Source organism: Capricornis sumatraensis, chromosome 16 (assembly GCF_032405125.1).
Source record: "Capricornis sumatraensis isolate serow.1 chromosome 16, serow.2, whole genome shotgun sequence".
Classification (NCBI taxonomy): Eukaryota; Metazoa; Chordata; class Mammalia; order Artiodactyla; family Bovidae; genus Capricornis; species Capricornis sumatraensis.
In genome coordinates this window covers 17,827,613-17,842,500 of record NC_091084.1, presented here as the reverse complement: position 1 = coordinate 17,842,500, position 14,888 = coordinate 17,827,613, and the positions used below count along the sequence as shown (strand labels likewise).

Here is a 14,888-nt window from a genome sequence, read left to right as displayed (position 1 = left end):
GCTTATCACCACCTCTTTAGGGCCCTTTTATTTCATTTTATTACATCACCGTGTAACTGAGCAGGACCCTGTGGGGCCTTCCCGGGCAGACCCTTGCACCATATCCTCTGCTTTAGCTCCTCTCTGAAGTACCCACATAGCAGAGTCTGATGCACTTTGCTTCACCACAACCTGCTGTCAGGAGACTGGCTTTACTGTGCTGGGCAAGCCGACCCAACTTTGGTTCGGTAGCAACAAGACAGAGCATCAGGTCCACGTCTCATTTTCACTGTAAAGTTAAGAGGTCCTTATGGCTGAGGACTTTCAAGCCTCTCGCTGTGTCTGTGTATAATTTGCCCTCAGTGCATATTTAAGCAAATGAAACATGGACAGTTAGGTGACTTCCTGAGGAACAAAAGTCCACTCTACGCTGCTGCCAGCCCATGGACACTTTTTACGGAAGACCCTCTCGCCTTCTCCGAGTCTAGGTTGCAATTTCCACTTGAAGTTGTTTTCCTGGGTTGTAGAGCAGAGAGGTGGCACTGGTTGAGTTCCCTTTATCCTCTTGTCATGAGCTCTGTGAATTAGCTTACCACACTATTTCCAAGTCAGCTTGCAAGGTACTGAGAGCCTAGGAGAAAAGTGACAAGGAGGTTTCTGTCCCACGGCTGGGTTGGCATGAGAAGATGTTCCAGGCCACATGGTACCTGATGAAGGGGAGAAAGAGCTTAGAAAGATCTTAGCTGACCTGTTTTGCAGTTTTGCCCAGGGCCAGCCTTAGATGGAAGATGAGTCAGGCTGCCAGAATAGCATGGTTCATCAGCCTCCTTAGGATTTTTTTTTATGAGAAAAACTAGCTGGGAGTTCAAAAATTCTGAGTTGAAAACAGAAGCTGACAGGAAGGTTTGGAGCCATACTTCAGCTTTTGAACATTTAAGCATGATTTACCTGAAGCTACAGTGTCTCTTGGGCATGCCTCAGTTGGCTCAGCTGGTAAAAAACCTGCCTACCAATGTAAGAGATACAGGAGATGCCAGCTCAGTCCCTGGGTTGAGAAGATCCCCTGTAGAAGATAATGGCAACCCACTCCAGTATTCTTGCCTGGAAAATGCCATGGACAGAGGAGCCTGGCGGGCTGCAGTTCATGGGGTCACAAAGAGTCAGGACTGAGTGCACCCACACACACACACATGCGTGCACACACACACACAGACAGTGTCTCTCAGTGAGAAAAGCAGATGGTGGGCCAGCGATTATTCCTTTGGTTTTGTTGCGATATGGGGGTCCTCTCATAAACAGAAGAGTTCATCAACGCTCTTAGATAAAAGCTATCTTTTTTTTAAAGTGACTATTCTTGAGTTATTATCTTTCATAATATCTGAAATTCTGGAAGATAACACTTTGAATTAAAGTGTAGTGAACTAGCCACTTACCTTGTAGGATTTAGAGAGGAACTTAAAAGATTTCTTGTATTTGCCAGATACAATAATAAAACCTATCGCATTGATGACATCGACTGGTCGGTGAAACCCACACACACCTTCCGGAAGCGGGACGGCGCTGAGATCACCTACGTGGATTACTACAAGCAGGTAGCGCTTGTTTCTTCTTTCAGCCTCATCTCCCTCCTGCCTCACTCGGGGAAGGGCTATGGTCTGACTCCTGCCCGCCTCTTGAGCCGCATCGCATACCATCCTGTTTTCTTGGAAAGTTCTACTGTGCTTATGGTTCATAGTTCCTCAAGCCCATCACTCCCCTGTGCATTTTCTCACACCCCGCTTCCTCGTCCTTGACACCATTCACAGTTGGCCAGTTACTGAACACCCTTCAAGACTCAGCTCAGCAGTCAACTCTTTTTTTAATAAGATATTTTTATGTGGACCATTTTTAAAGTCTTTATTGAATTCGTTACACTATCGCGTCTGTTCTGAGTTCTTGGCTCTGAAGCTTGTGGGATCTTACCTCCCTGACCAGGGATCCAACCTACACTCCCTGCTTTGGCAGGTGAAGTCTTAACCACTGGACTGCGAGGGAAATTCCCCTAGCAGTCAAGGGAGCCCTAGGACTTTCCCCCAGGTCCCCTCTCTGTACTTAATTTCTTGCAGTTACCACAGGCAGGATATGAATGGTCCGACTCTCGCTCTTCAACTTTGAGCTCTTGATTTCTGGACACCCAGGGCTAGCATCTAGTAGATGCTCAAACACTTACTGATGAAATCTCGTGCTGACTCTGGGAGCTGGGTTCACAGTGATGAGAATTTCCCCATCCCCACTGTCCAACTTCAGTCCCTTTCAGAGGCGCCTTCTCTTTATTGCATATTCAGTCATATTTCTGTCTCCAAAATCTCACCACTGTTTTACAAACAGAAAGAGAAAGCAAATGTGTTGACCTTTCTACACTTTCAAGAAAAATGATTTCCTTTTCCTTCTTAGCTTATTTCTTTAGACGGTCCTCTAAACTAGCTCCAAGCACCTCTTCCATTCTTCCTTCAGGAAGCCTCAGCAATCTGATATCCAGTTCTGCTGCTATGGAACTAGCTCTCCAAGGTCAAAGTCAGCTACTGACCTTATTCGAAGGAGCTTTTGGTGGCTCCGGACGCTAGTGACAGCTCCTGTGGGCTGAACTCCTCTTCCTTGGCCTTGGCCCCACGGCACATCCCTGGTGGTTCCCCACTGGGTTTCGGGTGGTTTTTTCTCAGCCTCCTTCAACATTTTCCCCCTTAACTTCCCCCAAACATGAAATTCTGTACCTCACCACGGCGCCTTTGCAGAGGACCTTTTCTTCATATTCTGAGATAGCTTCCAATATAGTATTTTTGTCTTGCCCTCCTTCCTAAATTATATCCGCCTCTCCATTTTCTGGCTGCATTTGCATGAGTATCCTGCAGGCATCTCAAACGAACAAAATTCAGACTGAATTCATTGTCTTTCCCACGCCTATCTCTCCTTGGGAATTCTGTGTCTCAGGAAATCATTTTGTGTCTTTCTTCTTCGCCCTGTCCGCCTCATTCATTTGTCCTTGCTAAGTCGCTTCAGTCGTGTCCGACTCTGTGCGACCCCGTAGATGGCAGCCCATCAGGCTCCCCTGTTCCTGGGATTCTCCAGACAAGAACACTGGAGTGGGTTGCCATTTCCTTCTCCAATGCAGGAAAGTGAAAAGTGAAAGTGAAGTTGCTCAGTCGTGTCCGACCCTCAGTGACCCCATGGACTGCAGCCTTCCAGGCTACTCCGTCCATGGGATTTTCCAGGCAAGAGTACTGGAGTGGGTTGCCATTGCCTTCTCCGTCAGTTGTCCTTATAGAACACATATAGCTTTGGACATTTGGGAAAGCATTTTGTGCAAAAAAGTGTTCTCCATTAGTGTTTATTAAACACAGAGTTTGTTAAACATTTGGGATTTTTCCTGCATGGTTAAATTCATTTTTCTTTGATGTGTTTGAGAACCTGTGACGTTCTGAAAAGGGAATCATGATAAAAATCCTTCTCACTTTCTTTGTAATGAGTTGTGATTCCCTGCCTATCTATTGTAATTAGGGAGCAAATGAAAGAAAATGGCACCAGTTTCTAGAATGCTTTCCTCTTCGTCCCAGGAAAGGAATGATAAATTACCATATAGTCTACTCTCAAAGTGGAAGACATCCTTTTTTTCACTTCAGCCATAATGTTTTAATTTTTTCTATTATTTTTTGTGTTTTAATTTTTTTGGTGTTGGTTTTTGCCAGTATTTGTTTGTAGACTTTTTGATGACCATTCTGACTGGTGTGAGGTGATAACCTCATTGTAGTTTTGATTTGCATTTCTTTAATAATTAGTGATTTTGAGCATCATTTTATGTGTTTATTTTCCATCTGTATGTATTCTTTGGAGAAATGTCTGTTTAGGTCTTCTGCTCATTTTTGATTGGGCCATTTGTTTCCTTGATATAGAGCTGTATGAGCTGCTTATATATTTTAGAGATTACGCCTTTGTCAGTTGTATCATTTGCAATTATTTCTCCCATTCTGAGGGTTGTCTTTTAATCTTGTTTATTGTTTTCTTTGCTGTTCAAAGGTTTTTAAGTTTAGTTAGGTCCTATTTGTTTGTTTTTATTTCCATTACTCTAGGAGGTGGGTCAAAGAGGATCTCGCGGTGATGTATGTCAAAGAGTGTATTGCCTCTATTTTCCTCCAAGAGCTTTCTGGCTTTACAGTTAAGTCTTTAATCCATTTTGAGTTTATTTTTGTGTACGGTGTTAGGAAGTTAGTTTCATTCTTTTACGTTTAGCTTTCCAGCTTTCCCAGCACCACTTATTGAAGAGGCTGTCTTTTCTCCATGATGTATTCTTGCCTCCTTTGTCAAAGATAAGGTGCCCATAGGTGCATAGGTTTATCTCCCGGCTTTCTACCTTGTTTCATTGGTCTGTATTTCTGTTTCTGTGCCAGTACCATACTGTCCTGATGACTGTAGCTTTGCGTATAGTCTTAAGTTGGAAAGGCTGATTCCTCCAGTTCCATTCTTCTTTCTCAAGATTACTTTGGCTATTTGGGGTCTTTTGTGTTTCCATACAAACTGTGAAGGTTTTTGTTCTAGTTCTGTGAAAAATGCCATTGGTAGTTTCATAGGGATTGCACTGAACCTGTAGATTGCTTTGGGTTGTATGGTCACTTGCACAATATTGATTCTTCCAGTCCAAGATCATGGTATATCTCTCCATCTTTGTGTTGTCTTTGTGCTGTCTTTGGTTTCTTTCATCAGTGTCTTATAGTTTTCTGCAGGTTTTTTGTCTCCTTAGGTCGGTTTATTCATGGGTATTTTTGTTGTTGTTGCTGTTGCAGTGGTGAATGGGGTTGTTTCCTTAATGTCTCTTTCTGGTTTTTCATTGTCAGTGTATAGGAATGCAAGTGATGTCTGTGTATTGATTTTATAGCCTGTAATTTTACTGGAAGACATCTTGATATTGACCTTTATACTTCTCTATTTTATCTTATCACAAAAATTATTGCCAAATGCTAAGAAAATTAGGGCATGGGAGACATTAAAATTCACCTGATTACACAGCATAGTGGGTAGAATTCTTAACCATACTCCAGGTAAATAGTAGAATACTCTCTTCTTGGAATATGTCCCAGTTTTGCTTGAGCTGTTCCCAGAACTTATAATACTTCTGCATTTTCTTCAAGGTGCTGTTTTGGATTCTGCCTCCTTCATGAAGCATTCCTTGATTTACCAGCCATAAATTGTTTTCACTACCTTGCTCCCTATTCCTTGTGAGGGACCCAGCCTTGAGCGGTATAACAAGCAGAGGCTCACAAGTCTTAAGTGATAAATCCTGGTTGAGCTAATTTTCCGTTACATGACCTTGGGAAGTTATTTAATTTCTAATGATGTTTCCTCATCAATGAAGAAGATGATAATAGTATTTGACTCACAGTCCTGTTGTTAAGAGCTTCCCAGGTGGCTAAGTGGTTAAAAAAAAATCCACCTGCCAACGCAAGAGTCGCAGGTTTGATCCCTGGGTCAGGAAGATCCTCTGGAGAGGACATGGCAACCCACTCTGGTATTCTTGCTTGGATAATCCCATGGACAGAGGAGCCTGGCAGGCTGAAGTCCATAGAGTTGCAGAGTCAGACATGACAGAGCACGCAACAGTCACACTCTGTTGTTAAGAGTAAGTGAGGAAAGGGTCTTATTTACCAAAGAGAAATAGACTCACAAACATAGAAAACAAACTTATGGTTATGAAAGGAGAAGTGGGGGATAAAACAAGAGTTTGGGATTAACATATACACTACTACTGTTAATATATATGTAGTAGGTATCCAACAAGGACCTACTATATAGCACATGGAAGTCTACTAAATATTTTTATATTTAGTATTAAAAAAAACTATACTAAATAACCTATAAGGGAAAAAATCTGGAAAGAACATCTATCTAAAACTCCATCACTTTGCTGTACAACAATATGACCTTGTAAATCAATTATAGTGTAATTAAAAAAAACACAGTACTCATCCATTAAAAAAAAGACTGAGGAAAAATATAAGTGCTTAGCGTTGATGTATTATTTGTGCTTCTGATCTACCTTGCTTTGTAGATAATGTAGTTATGTGTAAAGGCAGGGACTGTGCCTCTTTTTTATTTGTATTCCCTTCAGTCGCTGGAATATAGCAAGCACAAGATGTGAATTAATGAAGTCATGTATAAAAACTCTTTCTACCAATGCTTCTCCAGGCTTTTCAGCTATAGCATTGTTGTAATCACCACTTTAAATTGCTGTTTCCTGAATTGTTTTTTATTTTAATGATTTAAAGTCTTTATTGAAGAGAGAAGCGCTCACTGCTGGCTTCCTGCATTATAATTATTGATGTCAGCATCACGTGGTCCCCAGGCATTTTGTAAATTATAATTCCAATCGTTCTATCATCAGTGTTGAGTAAGCTATACTGGTGTTAATGGAAACTTTGCCTTTGGAAGGTAAATGAACTCATGGCAAGGTGAGAATGTTGAAATTTAAGTTTATGAAGGGAAAGGGGGTGGGGAAGGAACTAATGATGGTCGAGGACTTATTATAAACCAGACACCGAGCTAGTGGTTTACACGGGACATGTCTGGCCTCTTGTTCTCCTCATTTCATAGAGGAGGGAAGGTAAGCCCCTTCCCCAGCGTCATGGTCCAAGTAGATAGACTATCTGTGCACCAGATTTACGTTTGTCAGAGTTCAAAGCTACTTCCCTGTAACATCATACTGTCCTGGAAAGTAAGGACAGTGATGCTCTTTGGCGAAGTCTGAGGTTGACTCAGTATGACCGTTGCCTCCCACTTGTGTATGATATTTGCACAGTGCACACAGGTGCCAGAGCCAGTTAGTTGCACATGGGTCAGCTGGCCTCAGGCTCCAGCGGCAGTGCTGCGCTGGTCATGGTACTGTGGATTTCATCCAGCTTACGACTCTGGATGAAACTCAGAAGAGAGCAAGAAAATGACTGGGAAAAAAAATGGTATTGAATTATAAGAGGTAAAAATTAAAATCATGAAGCTGGCTCTGAGATGTCAGAGATATGTCCCAGGAAGGGAGTAGAAATGAGTAGGTTACCATGGGGAGATTTTTTTTCTCTTCTATTGAAAAGATTTTCTTATCTATTCATTTGTTTCTTATAAGCAAGGATGCTCATTGTGTAGTGTTTCCATATTAACTTCTCCCTCATTAATCTTGCATTCTGTAGCAATATGATATTACCTTATCTGACCTGAACCAGCCAGTTCTTGTTAGTCTGTTGAAAAACAAGAAAAATGACAACTCTGAGGCTCAGATGGCCCACCTGATTCCCGAACTCTGCTTTCTAACGGGTAATGTTTGTATTTTATTCTCTCTCAAGTTCTTGTGACACTTTGCAGTGGGCAAAACCTCCTTAAGTTAGATGAGTGCCAGAGCTCTAATTTAACCCAGGGAGGATGACTCTTAGGTAATCTATTTGATCACAGAGGAAGTGGGAGGGTAGAGTGCCCTTTGGAAATTGGTCAGCACCGTGACGGTTATCTATTTCCTTTATCTCGTGTATTCCATTTGTTACTTTGACATTAAATTGGTTGCTAGATGTTTTGTTACTTTGACGTTAAATTGGTTGCTAGATGTTTTCCTAAAACCAAGCTGTCTTCCCCCTGTTTTTGAACTTCACTAGGCTAGGTGTTGCCAGTGCAGATGTAAGACACCCAAGTTCAGTCCCTGGATCAGGAAAATCCCCTGGAGGAGGGCATAGCAGCCCACTCCAGTATTCATGCTTGGAGAGTCCCATGGACAGAGGAGCCTGGAGGGCTTCGGTCCCTGGAGTCTCAAAGAGTTGAACATGACTAAAGCGACGTAGCACGCATGCAGGCTAGGAAATCGTGTGATTTAACTTTCTTCAGGTGTATTCTTTGAGAGGTGCCAAGATACTCTTTAGTTTCTTTTTGCATGAGCTCCAGAAGGTAATCTTCACTCTACACTAGAATAAAAAAAGAAAGACTATCTAAGATTCTTTTAATCATGTTCATCTGATTACCAGGGTGAGACTAAGATGGGAGGACTTTGTACATTTTACACTTATGGTGCTCGAATGAATTTGATGTGCATGCATTTATCCTGCAATTAGAGAAGTTAATAAGGATACCCTCATTGCAGAGAGGGATGAGTGTTCGTAGTGATCCTCTGGCCTTTCACATCTGCATAGTCCTCTTGGTGGTCTCTAGCCACACTGGCCACTGAGCACTTGACGCATGACTAGGGCGACTGAGGGATTGGATGGAGCAGTGCCGGGAGTGTAAAAATACAGGCTAGACGTCTAAGACGTAGTGTGAAACAAAAGAGAAACTATCTGATTAACTCACTTTTTATATTGGTTACGTGTTGAAATGATAATATTTTGGATATACTGAGTTAAATAATATATACTGTTTGAATAATTGCATCTGTTTCTTTCTGGCTTTTATTAAATGTGACTACTAGAAAACATTTTAAATGAAAAGGTGGCTTGCATTGCTGTCAGATGGTGAATCTGATTCAGTTTAAGTTCAGAGTTTTATTTCTCTGTGCCTAAGATGGGCTGGATTACATTGAGGACTGCTCATTTTTCACTTTGTTTTCATTCACAATGTATAGGGATGCCTGGCCAGGCGACCTCTGATTTCCAGCTGATGAAGGCTGTGGCTAAAGAAACTCGTCTCGATCCTTTGGTAAGGCAGCAGCACCTGGCCAGGCTTGCGGATGACTTCCAGAGGTATGGGGACATCTCCACATCCAGATGCTCCACAAAATCTCTTTATTGATGTTTGTTATCAAGAATCATATCTCACCTATACTGAGCACCTAGCATGTGCCAGACAGTGTGGTGGCACTGTGTGTGTATATTGCCATATTTAACCTTTTCATTACCCCTGTGAAATAGCTAGGTTAGTCCTACATTTTGTCAATCAGGAAACCATGGTTTTAAAAGATTTCAGAGTTTGCTCAAGGTCCAGAATTTGTATTTGAAGCCTGACCTATTTGGCTCAGGGGCTTCTTCAGTGAGTCAGTAGTAAAGAATCCACCTGCAATGCAGGAGATGCAAGAGACTCAGGTTCAATCCCTGGGTCAGGAAGATCCCCTGGAGGAGGGCATGGCAACCCAGTATTCTTGCCTGGAGAATCCTGTGGACAGAGGAGCCTGGCAGGCTATAGTCAATAGGGTCACAAAGAGTTGGACATGACTGAAGTGACTGAGTACATATGCAGACACTGTTTGGCTCAATGGCCCATTTTGTTTACTGGAGGGCCACACTGGAGCCTTTCCATCCCTTGGAATCCCCCATGGGTGCAATCCTCCTATAATTCCTTGGAGCAGAGAAAAATGGTGAATAGAAATAGAAGTCAGGAACCCTAAAAAATCAGTCTCTGAATAATTAACATGATTTTATCTCTAATGATTACAATTTTTAGATAGTAAGCATTTTTAATGCTTAAGACTCAACTCTATCAACAGAAACAAGGATGCTCGTTTTGAGCTGGAGACCTGGGGGCTGCATTTTGGATGCCAGATGTCTCTGACTGGCCGCATTGCACCTGCAGAAAAAATAATAATGCAAGACCACATAGTAAGTTCTGTGATTTTATTTTCATTTAAAAGTATTTTCTTGAATGTATGTCAGTTTGATCATAAGTCAGAGTGGGATTATAATATAATGTTCATATGCTTTCTCCGTGGCCTCTTCCCAGGTGGTACTAGTAGTAAAGAACCCACCTGCCAATGCAGGAGACATTAAGAGATGTGGGTTCCATCCCTGGGTTGGGAAGATCCCGTGGAGGAGGGCATGGAAACCCCCTCCAGTATTCTTGCCTGGAGAATCCCATGGACAGAAGAGCCTGGCGGGCTACAGTCCATAGGGTCGCAAAGCACTGGACATGACTGAACTGACTTAGCACAGTGTATTTCCCCACCCTCCCTTTGTCCTAAACCCCAAGACCCTCTGTTTTCCTTTTTAAGGTGCCACAAGGATTTAGTGGCACCCAGCAGATTTAGGTTAGTGTGATATGGTGTCACATTTACAGATGCATTAGAAGACTTCTCTGGCCGTCCTTTGGTTAAGAATCCACCTGCCAAGGCAGGGGACACAGGTTCAATCGCTGGTCCAGGGAGATTCCACATGCTGTGAAGCAGCTAAGGCCACATACTGCAATTACTGAAGCCCATGTGCTGTAGAGCCAGTTCTCTGCAACAAGAGAAACTGCCTCAATGAGAAGCCCCACACTGCAATGACGAGTAGACCCCACTTGCCACCACAAGAGAAAATCCGCACACGGCAGCGATGACCCAGTGCAGCCAAAAATAAATAAATAAACGATGCATTAGAAAATGGTGCTTCACGCCATTGCAATCAAAACTTGTAACCTATTACTGGGTGGTGGTGTACTCTTATATCGCTTAAAAATTTTGTGGTACCTGAAAACGTTGTTTTAACTGGTGGAGGCTAATTCCAGTAGACTGTTTCCTGATACCAGAGTTCTTTCTCTTCCCCAAAATAGAATGCTGCTCATTTGGCATAAACATGAAGAAATTCTCCCAGAGCTCACCTAGCCATAGCAGTTAGGCAGAGAGGCATTCAGAAACCTGGAGAGACAAATCATTGCCTCTCTGGGGTTTCCACTGGAAAAAAAAATATGAATCAATTATATGCAAAAATGGTACATCCTCTGTTTTGCCCGTTTTAAAAGTGAGTTACATTTCATTTCATTTTTAGAGGTGTTCTTCTTGCCCTTATTTGATGCAGGGAAGTCAGCATATTGAAATTAATGATTGAGCAGCAAATGTTTTTTTTTGGCAGGATGGGGTTTCTTTTTTTTCATTATTGCTTTCTGATAATCTATTCAAATAACCAAAATCCTTGTTGGAGAAGCTAAGGAAAAATTACTTTAAACACAAAACAGTGTCAAGTCCTAAAATGTACACCCCCATTAAGATCTTGGTCAGGAGTCAGTAAAAAGAAGCTCAGTTTTAGTTCTACATGTAAAGTGAGATGTGAAATATTTTAAATGGTCTGTTTCATCATGTGTAGGTAATCATACTTGTTAGAATTTTGTTTGCATATTTTGGCCCAGAATCAGATCTCCATAGGAGTACTGTGTGCTCAGTCATGTCCAACTCTTTGCAGCCCCATGGACTTTAGCCTCCCTGGCTCCTCTGTCCGTGGGATTTCCCGGGCAACAATATTGGAGTGGGCTTCCATTTACTGCTCCAGAGATCCTCCTACTCCAGGGATCGAACCCGCATCTTTTCCATCTCTTGCATTGGCAGGTGGATTCTTTACCACTAGCATCACCTGGGAATCCCCCCTTCATAGAAGGGGCACTAAAGTGGAGAACCCGCCCCCTAGAGGTGGTATTGGGTAGGTTAGAACTGTCTGTGTCAGCGACTTCTCAGCTTGAACTGCTTTTTTAAAACTGGATTTAAGAAACTGGTGCTTCCCTGATAGATCAGTTGGTAAAGAATCTGCCTGCAATGCAGGAGACCCCGGTCCAATTCCTGGATCACAAAGATCCCCTGGAGAAGGGATAGACTACCCACTCCAATATTCTCGGGCTTCCCTTGTGGCTCAGCTGGTAAAGAATGCGCCTGAAATGCAGGAGACCTGGGTTTGATACCTGGGTTGGGAAGATCCCCTGGAGAAGGGAAGGGTACCCTGCAGGGGTCCAGCCCCGGCGGATCCAGGGAATTCGAAGGGTGGACGGCATTGGCGTGAGAAAAACTTATTTGTTTATTAATATAAGATTAGATTAAGAAACAATAGTTTAGTAGGAGAATTAAGTGGAGGAAGAGGGCTGATTAACTTGGGTTACGTGGAAAACCAATAAAGTTCCAGACAAGGAGCTTGCACCATCTACGTTAGGCTGCCGGTGCCCGTTTGAATATCGGAGAGTGCCCCGCCTTGGGCTCTCTCTCTTACGGATCTTATAAGATCTGGGGCAAGTAAGTAGACATAGTGAGCCTCCACGCCCCAGATGGGAATTCAGCCTGAAATTAGAGTAAAGAGGAGACACGGGGGAAACCAGTCCAGCGACTGTCTCTCTGTTGTCCTTCAAGGCCTTTTATACTTTTGATTATACATAGAGATCAATGGGTAATACAAATTATGTAGTGTTCGCAGCCCAGACTCTTTCTGTATATCTTTTTGTATACAAAAGGTCTCAGGTGATTTACATTATCTTCTGGCCAAGAGGCTTGTTAACACTTTTTGGCTCTCTTCCTTAATGAATGTTAATTTCATTTCCCCTGAAGTGTTTTTCTTTAATCTGCATCTCCTTAAAGCATTAAAGTTAAATCTCTATAGAACAAAGGTGCAGTGGGTTATAACAAAGAAGGTACTTAACTCAAAGATCTAATGTTGGTAATACCAGGTCTACTACTTGTTTTTCTGTATACAAACTATATCTAAAAATAAAGGATATGAAAATTTGGCAGCAAGTATTGACTCAACAAATGAAACTTTTAATCAGTCCTATTTTAAAGATTTTGACTCCTCGGAAGCCCCTACATTCCTAGGATGTTTTAAGCTTCCTGTGCCTCCTGTGGTCAGGAGGCCTCAAACAATCACACACGCAGCTGTACGAGTCCTGCAGGCAGGCTAGAAAGCCATCAGAGGGGATTTTGGATTGAAACACTCTTTCAAATGCAGAAGACTAAAGCCCTGAATTGACTTTTTCCAGGGAATGTCAGAAGACTGGAAAAGCAGAGCACAAAAACTGGCTGATTTTTGTTGGGGTACATGCTTAGGAATTTCCAGAGGGGCCCCTGAAGTCTGAGCACGCCTTGCGTATGTCAGCTTCCTTCCTCATGACCTTGTCACGGGCGGGATTCCTCACACTGGCTCCTGGCAGTACCCATTCCAGTATTTTGGTCTGGAGAATTCCATGGACAATATAGTTCAGTTCAGTTCAGTCACTCAGTCTTGTCTCACTCTTTGTGACCCCATGGACTAGAGCGCACCAGTCTTCCCTGTCCATCACCAACTCCCGGAGCTTGTTCAAACTCATGTCCATCAAGTCGGTGATGCCATCCAACCATCTCATCCTCTGTCGTCACCTTCTCCTCCCGCCTTTCATCTTTCCTGGCATCAGGGTCTTTTACACTGAGTCAGTTCTTCACATCAGGTGGCCAGAGTACTGGAGTTTCAGCTTCAGCATCAGTCCTTCCAATGAACACCCAGGACTGATCTCCTATAGGATGGACTGGTTGGATCTCCTTGCAGTCCAAGGGACTCTCAAGAGTCTTCTCCAACACCACAGTTCAAAAGCATCAATTCTTCGGCGCTCAGCTTTCTTCACAGTCCAATTCTCACATCCATACATGACCACTGGAAAAACCATAGCTTTGTTTAGATGGACCTTTGTTGGCAAAGTAATGTCTTTGCTTTTTAATAAGCTGTCTAGGTTGGTCATAGCTTTTCTTCCAAGGAGCAAGTGTCTTTTAATTTCATGACTGCAATCACCATCTGCAGTGATTTTGGAGCCCCCCAAAATAAAGTCTGTCACTGTTTCCATTGTTTCCCCATCTATTTCCCATGAAGTGATGGAACCAGATGCCATGATCTTAATTTTCTGAATGTTGAGTTTTAAGCCAACTTTTTCACTCTCCTCTTTCACTTCCATCAAGAGTCTCTTCAGTTCCACTTCACTTTCTGACAAGAGTGGTGTCATCTGCATATCTGAGGTTATTGATATTTCTTCCGGCAATCTTGATTCCAGCTTGTGTTTCTTCCAGTCCAGCATTTCTCATGATGTACTCTGCATATAAATTAAATAAGCAGGGTGACAATATACAGCCTTGATGTACTCCTTTTCCTATTTGGAACCAGTCTGTTGGTCCATGTCCAGTTCTAACTGTTGCTTCCTGACCTGCATACAGATTTCTCAGGAGGCAGGTATGGTGTTCTGGTATTCCCATCTCGTTCAGAATTTTCCACAGTTTATTGTGATCCACACAGTCAAAGGCTTTGGCAGTCAGTACAGCAGAAATAGATGTTTTTCTGGAATTCTCCTGCTTTTTCGATGATCCAGCGGATGTTGGCAATTTGATCTCTGGTTCCTCTGCCTTTTCTAAAACCAGCTTGAACTTCTGGAAGTCCATGGTTCATATACCGTTGAAGCCTGGCTTGGAGAATCTTGAGCATTACTTTGCTAGCATGTGAGATGAGTACAGTCGTGTGGTAGTTTGACGATTCTTTGGCATTGCCTTTTTTTGGGATTGGAATGAAAACTAACCTTTTCTAGTCCTGTGGCCACTGCTGAGTTTTCCAAATTTGCTGGCATATTGAGTGCAGCACTTTATAGCATCATCTTTCAGGATTTGAAACAGCTCAGCTGGAATTCCATCACCTCCACTAGCTTTGTTTGTAGTGATGCTTCCTAAAGCCCACTTGACTTCACATTCCAGGATGTCTGGCTCTAGGTGAGTGATCACACCATCGTGGTTATCTGGGTCATGAAGATCTGTTGTATATAGTTCTTCTGTGTATTCTTGCCACCTCTTCTTAATATCTTCTGCTGTTGTTAGATCCATACCATCTCTGTCCTTTATTGTGCTCGTCTTTGTATAAAATGTTCCCTTGGTATCTCTGATTTTCTTGAAGAGATCTCTAGTCTTCCCATTCTATTGTTTTCCTCTATTTCTTTGCACTGATCACTGAGGAAGGCTCTCTTATCTCTCCTTGCTGTTCTTTGGAACTCTGCATTCAAATGGGTATATCTTTCCTTTTCTCCTTTGCCTTTAGCTTCTCTTCTTTGCTCAGCTATTTGTAAGCCCTTGTCAGACAACCATTTGCCTTTTTGCATTTCTTTTTCTTGGGGATTGTCTTGATCACTGCCTCTTGCACAATGTCATGAACCTCCATCCATAGTTCTTCAGGCACTCTGTCTATCAGATC

General features: G+C 42.6%; 1 protein-coding gene across 1 annotated transcript in view; it reads left to right on the top strand.

Moving 5' to 3' along the window:
* The window catches only part of PIWIL4 (piwi like RNA-mediated gene silencing 4), a 55,835-nt gene that overhangs the window by 19,251 nt on the left and 21,696 nt on the right, over nt 1-14,888 (top strand). Inside the window, exons 9-12 of the mRNA XM_068989101.1 lie at nt 1,460-1,571; nt 7,185-7,308; nt 8,597-8,714; nt 9,455-9,566. Coding sequence (XP_068845202.1) covers nt 1,460-1,571; nt 7,185-7,308; nt 8,597-8,714; nt 9,455-9,566 — 466 coding nt within the window. The remainder of the gene's footprint in view (nt 1-1,459; nt 1,572-7,184; nt 7,309-8,596; nt 8,715-9,454; nt 9,567-14,888) is intronic.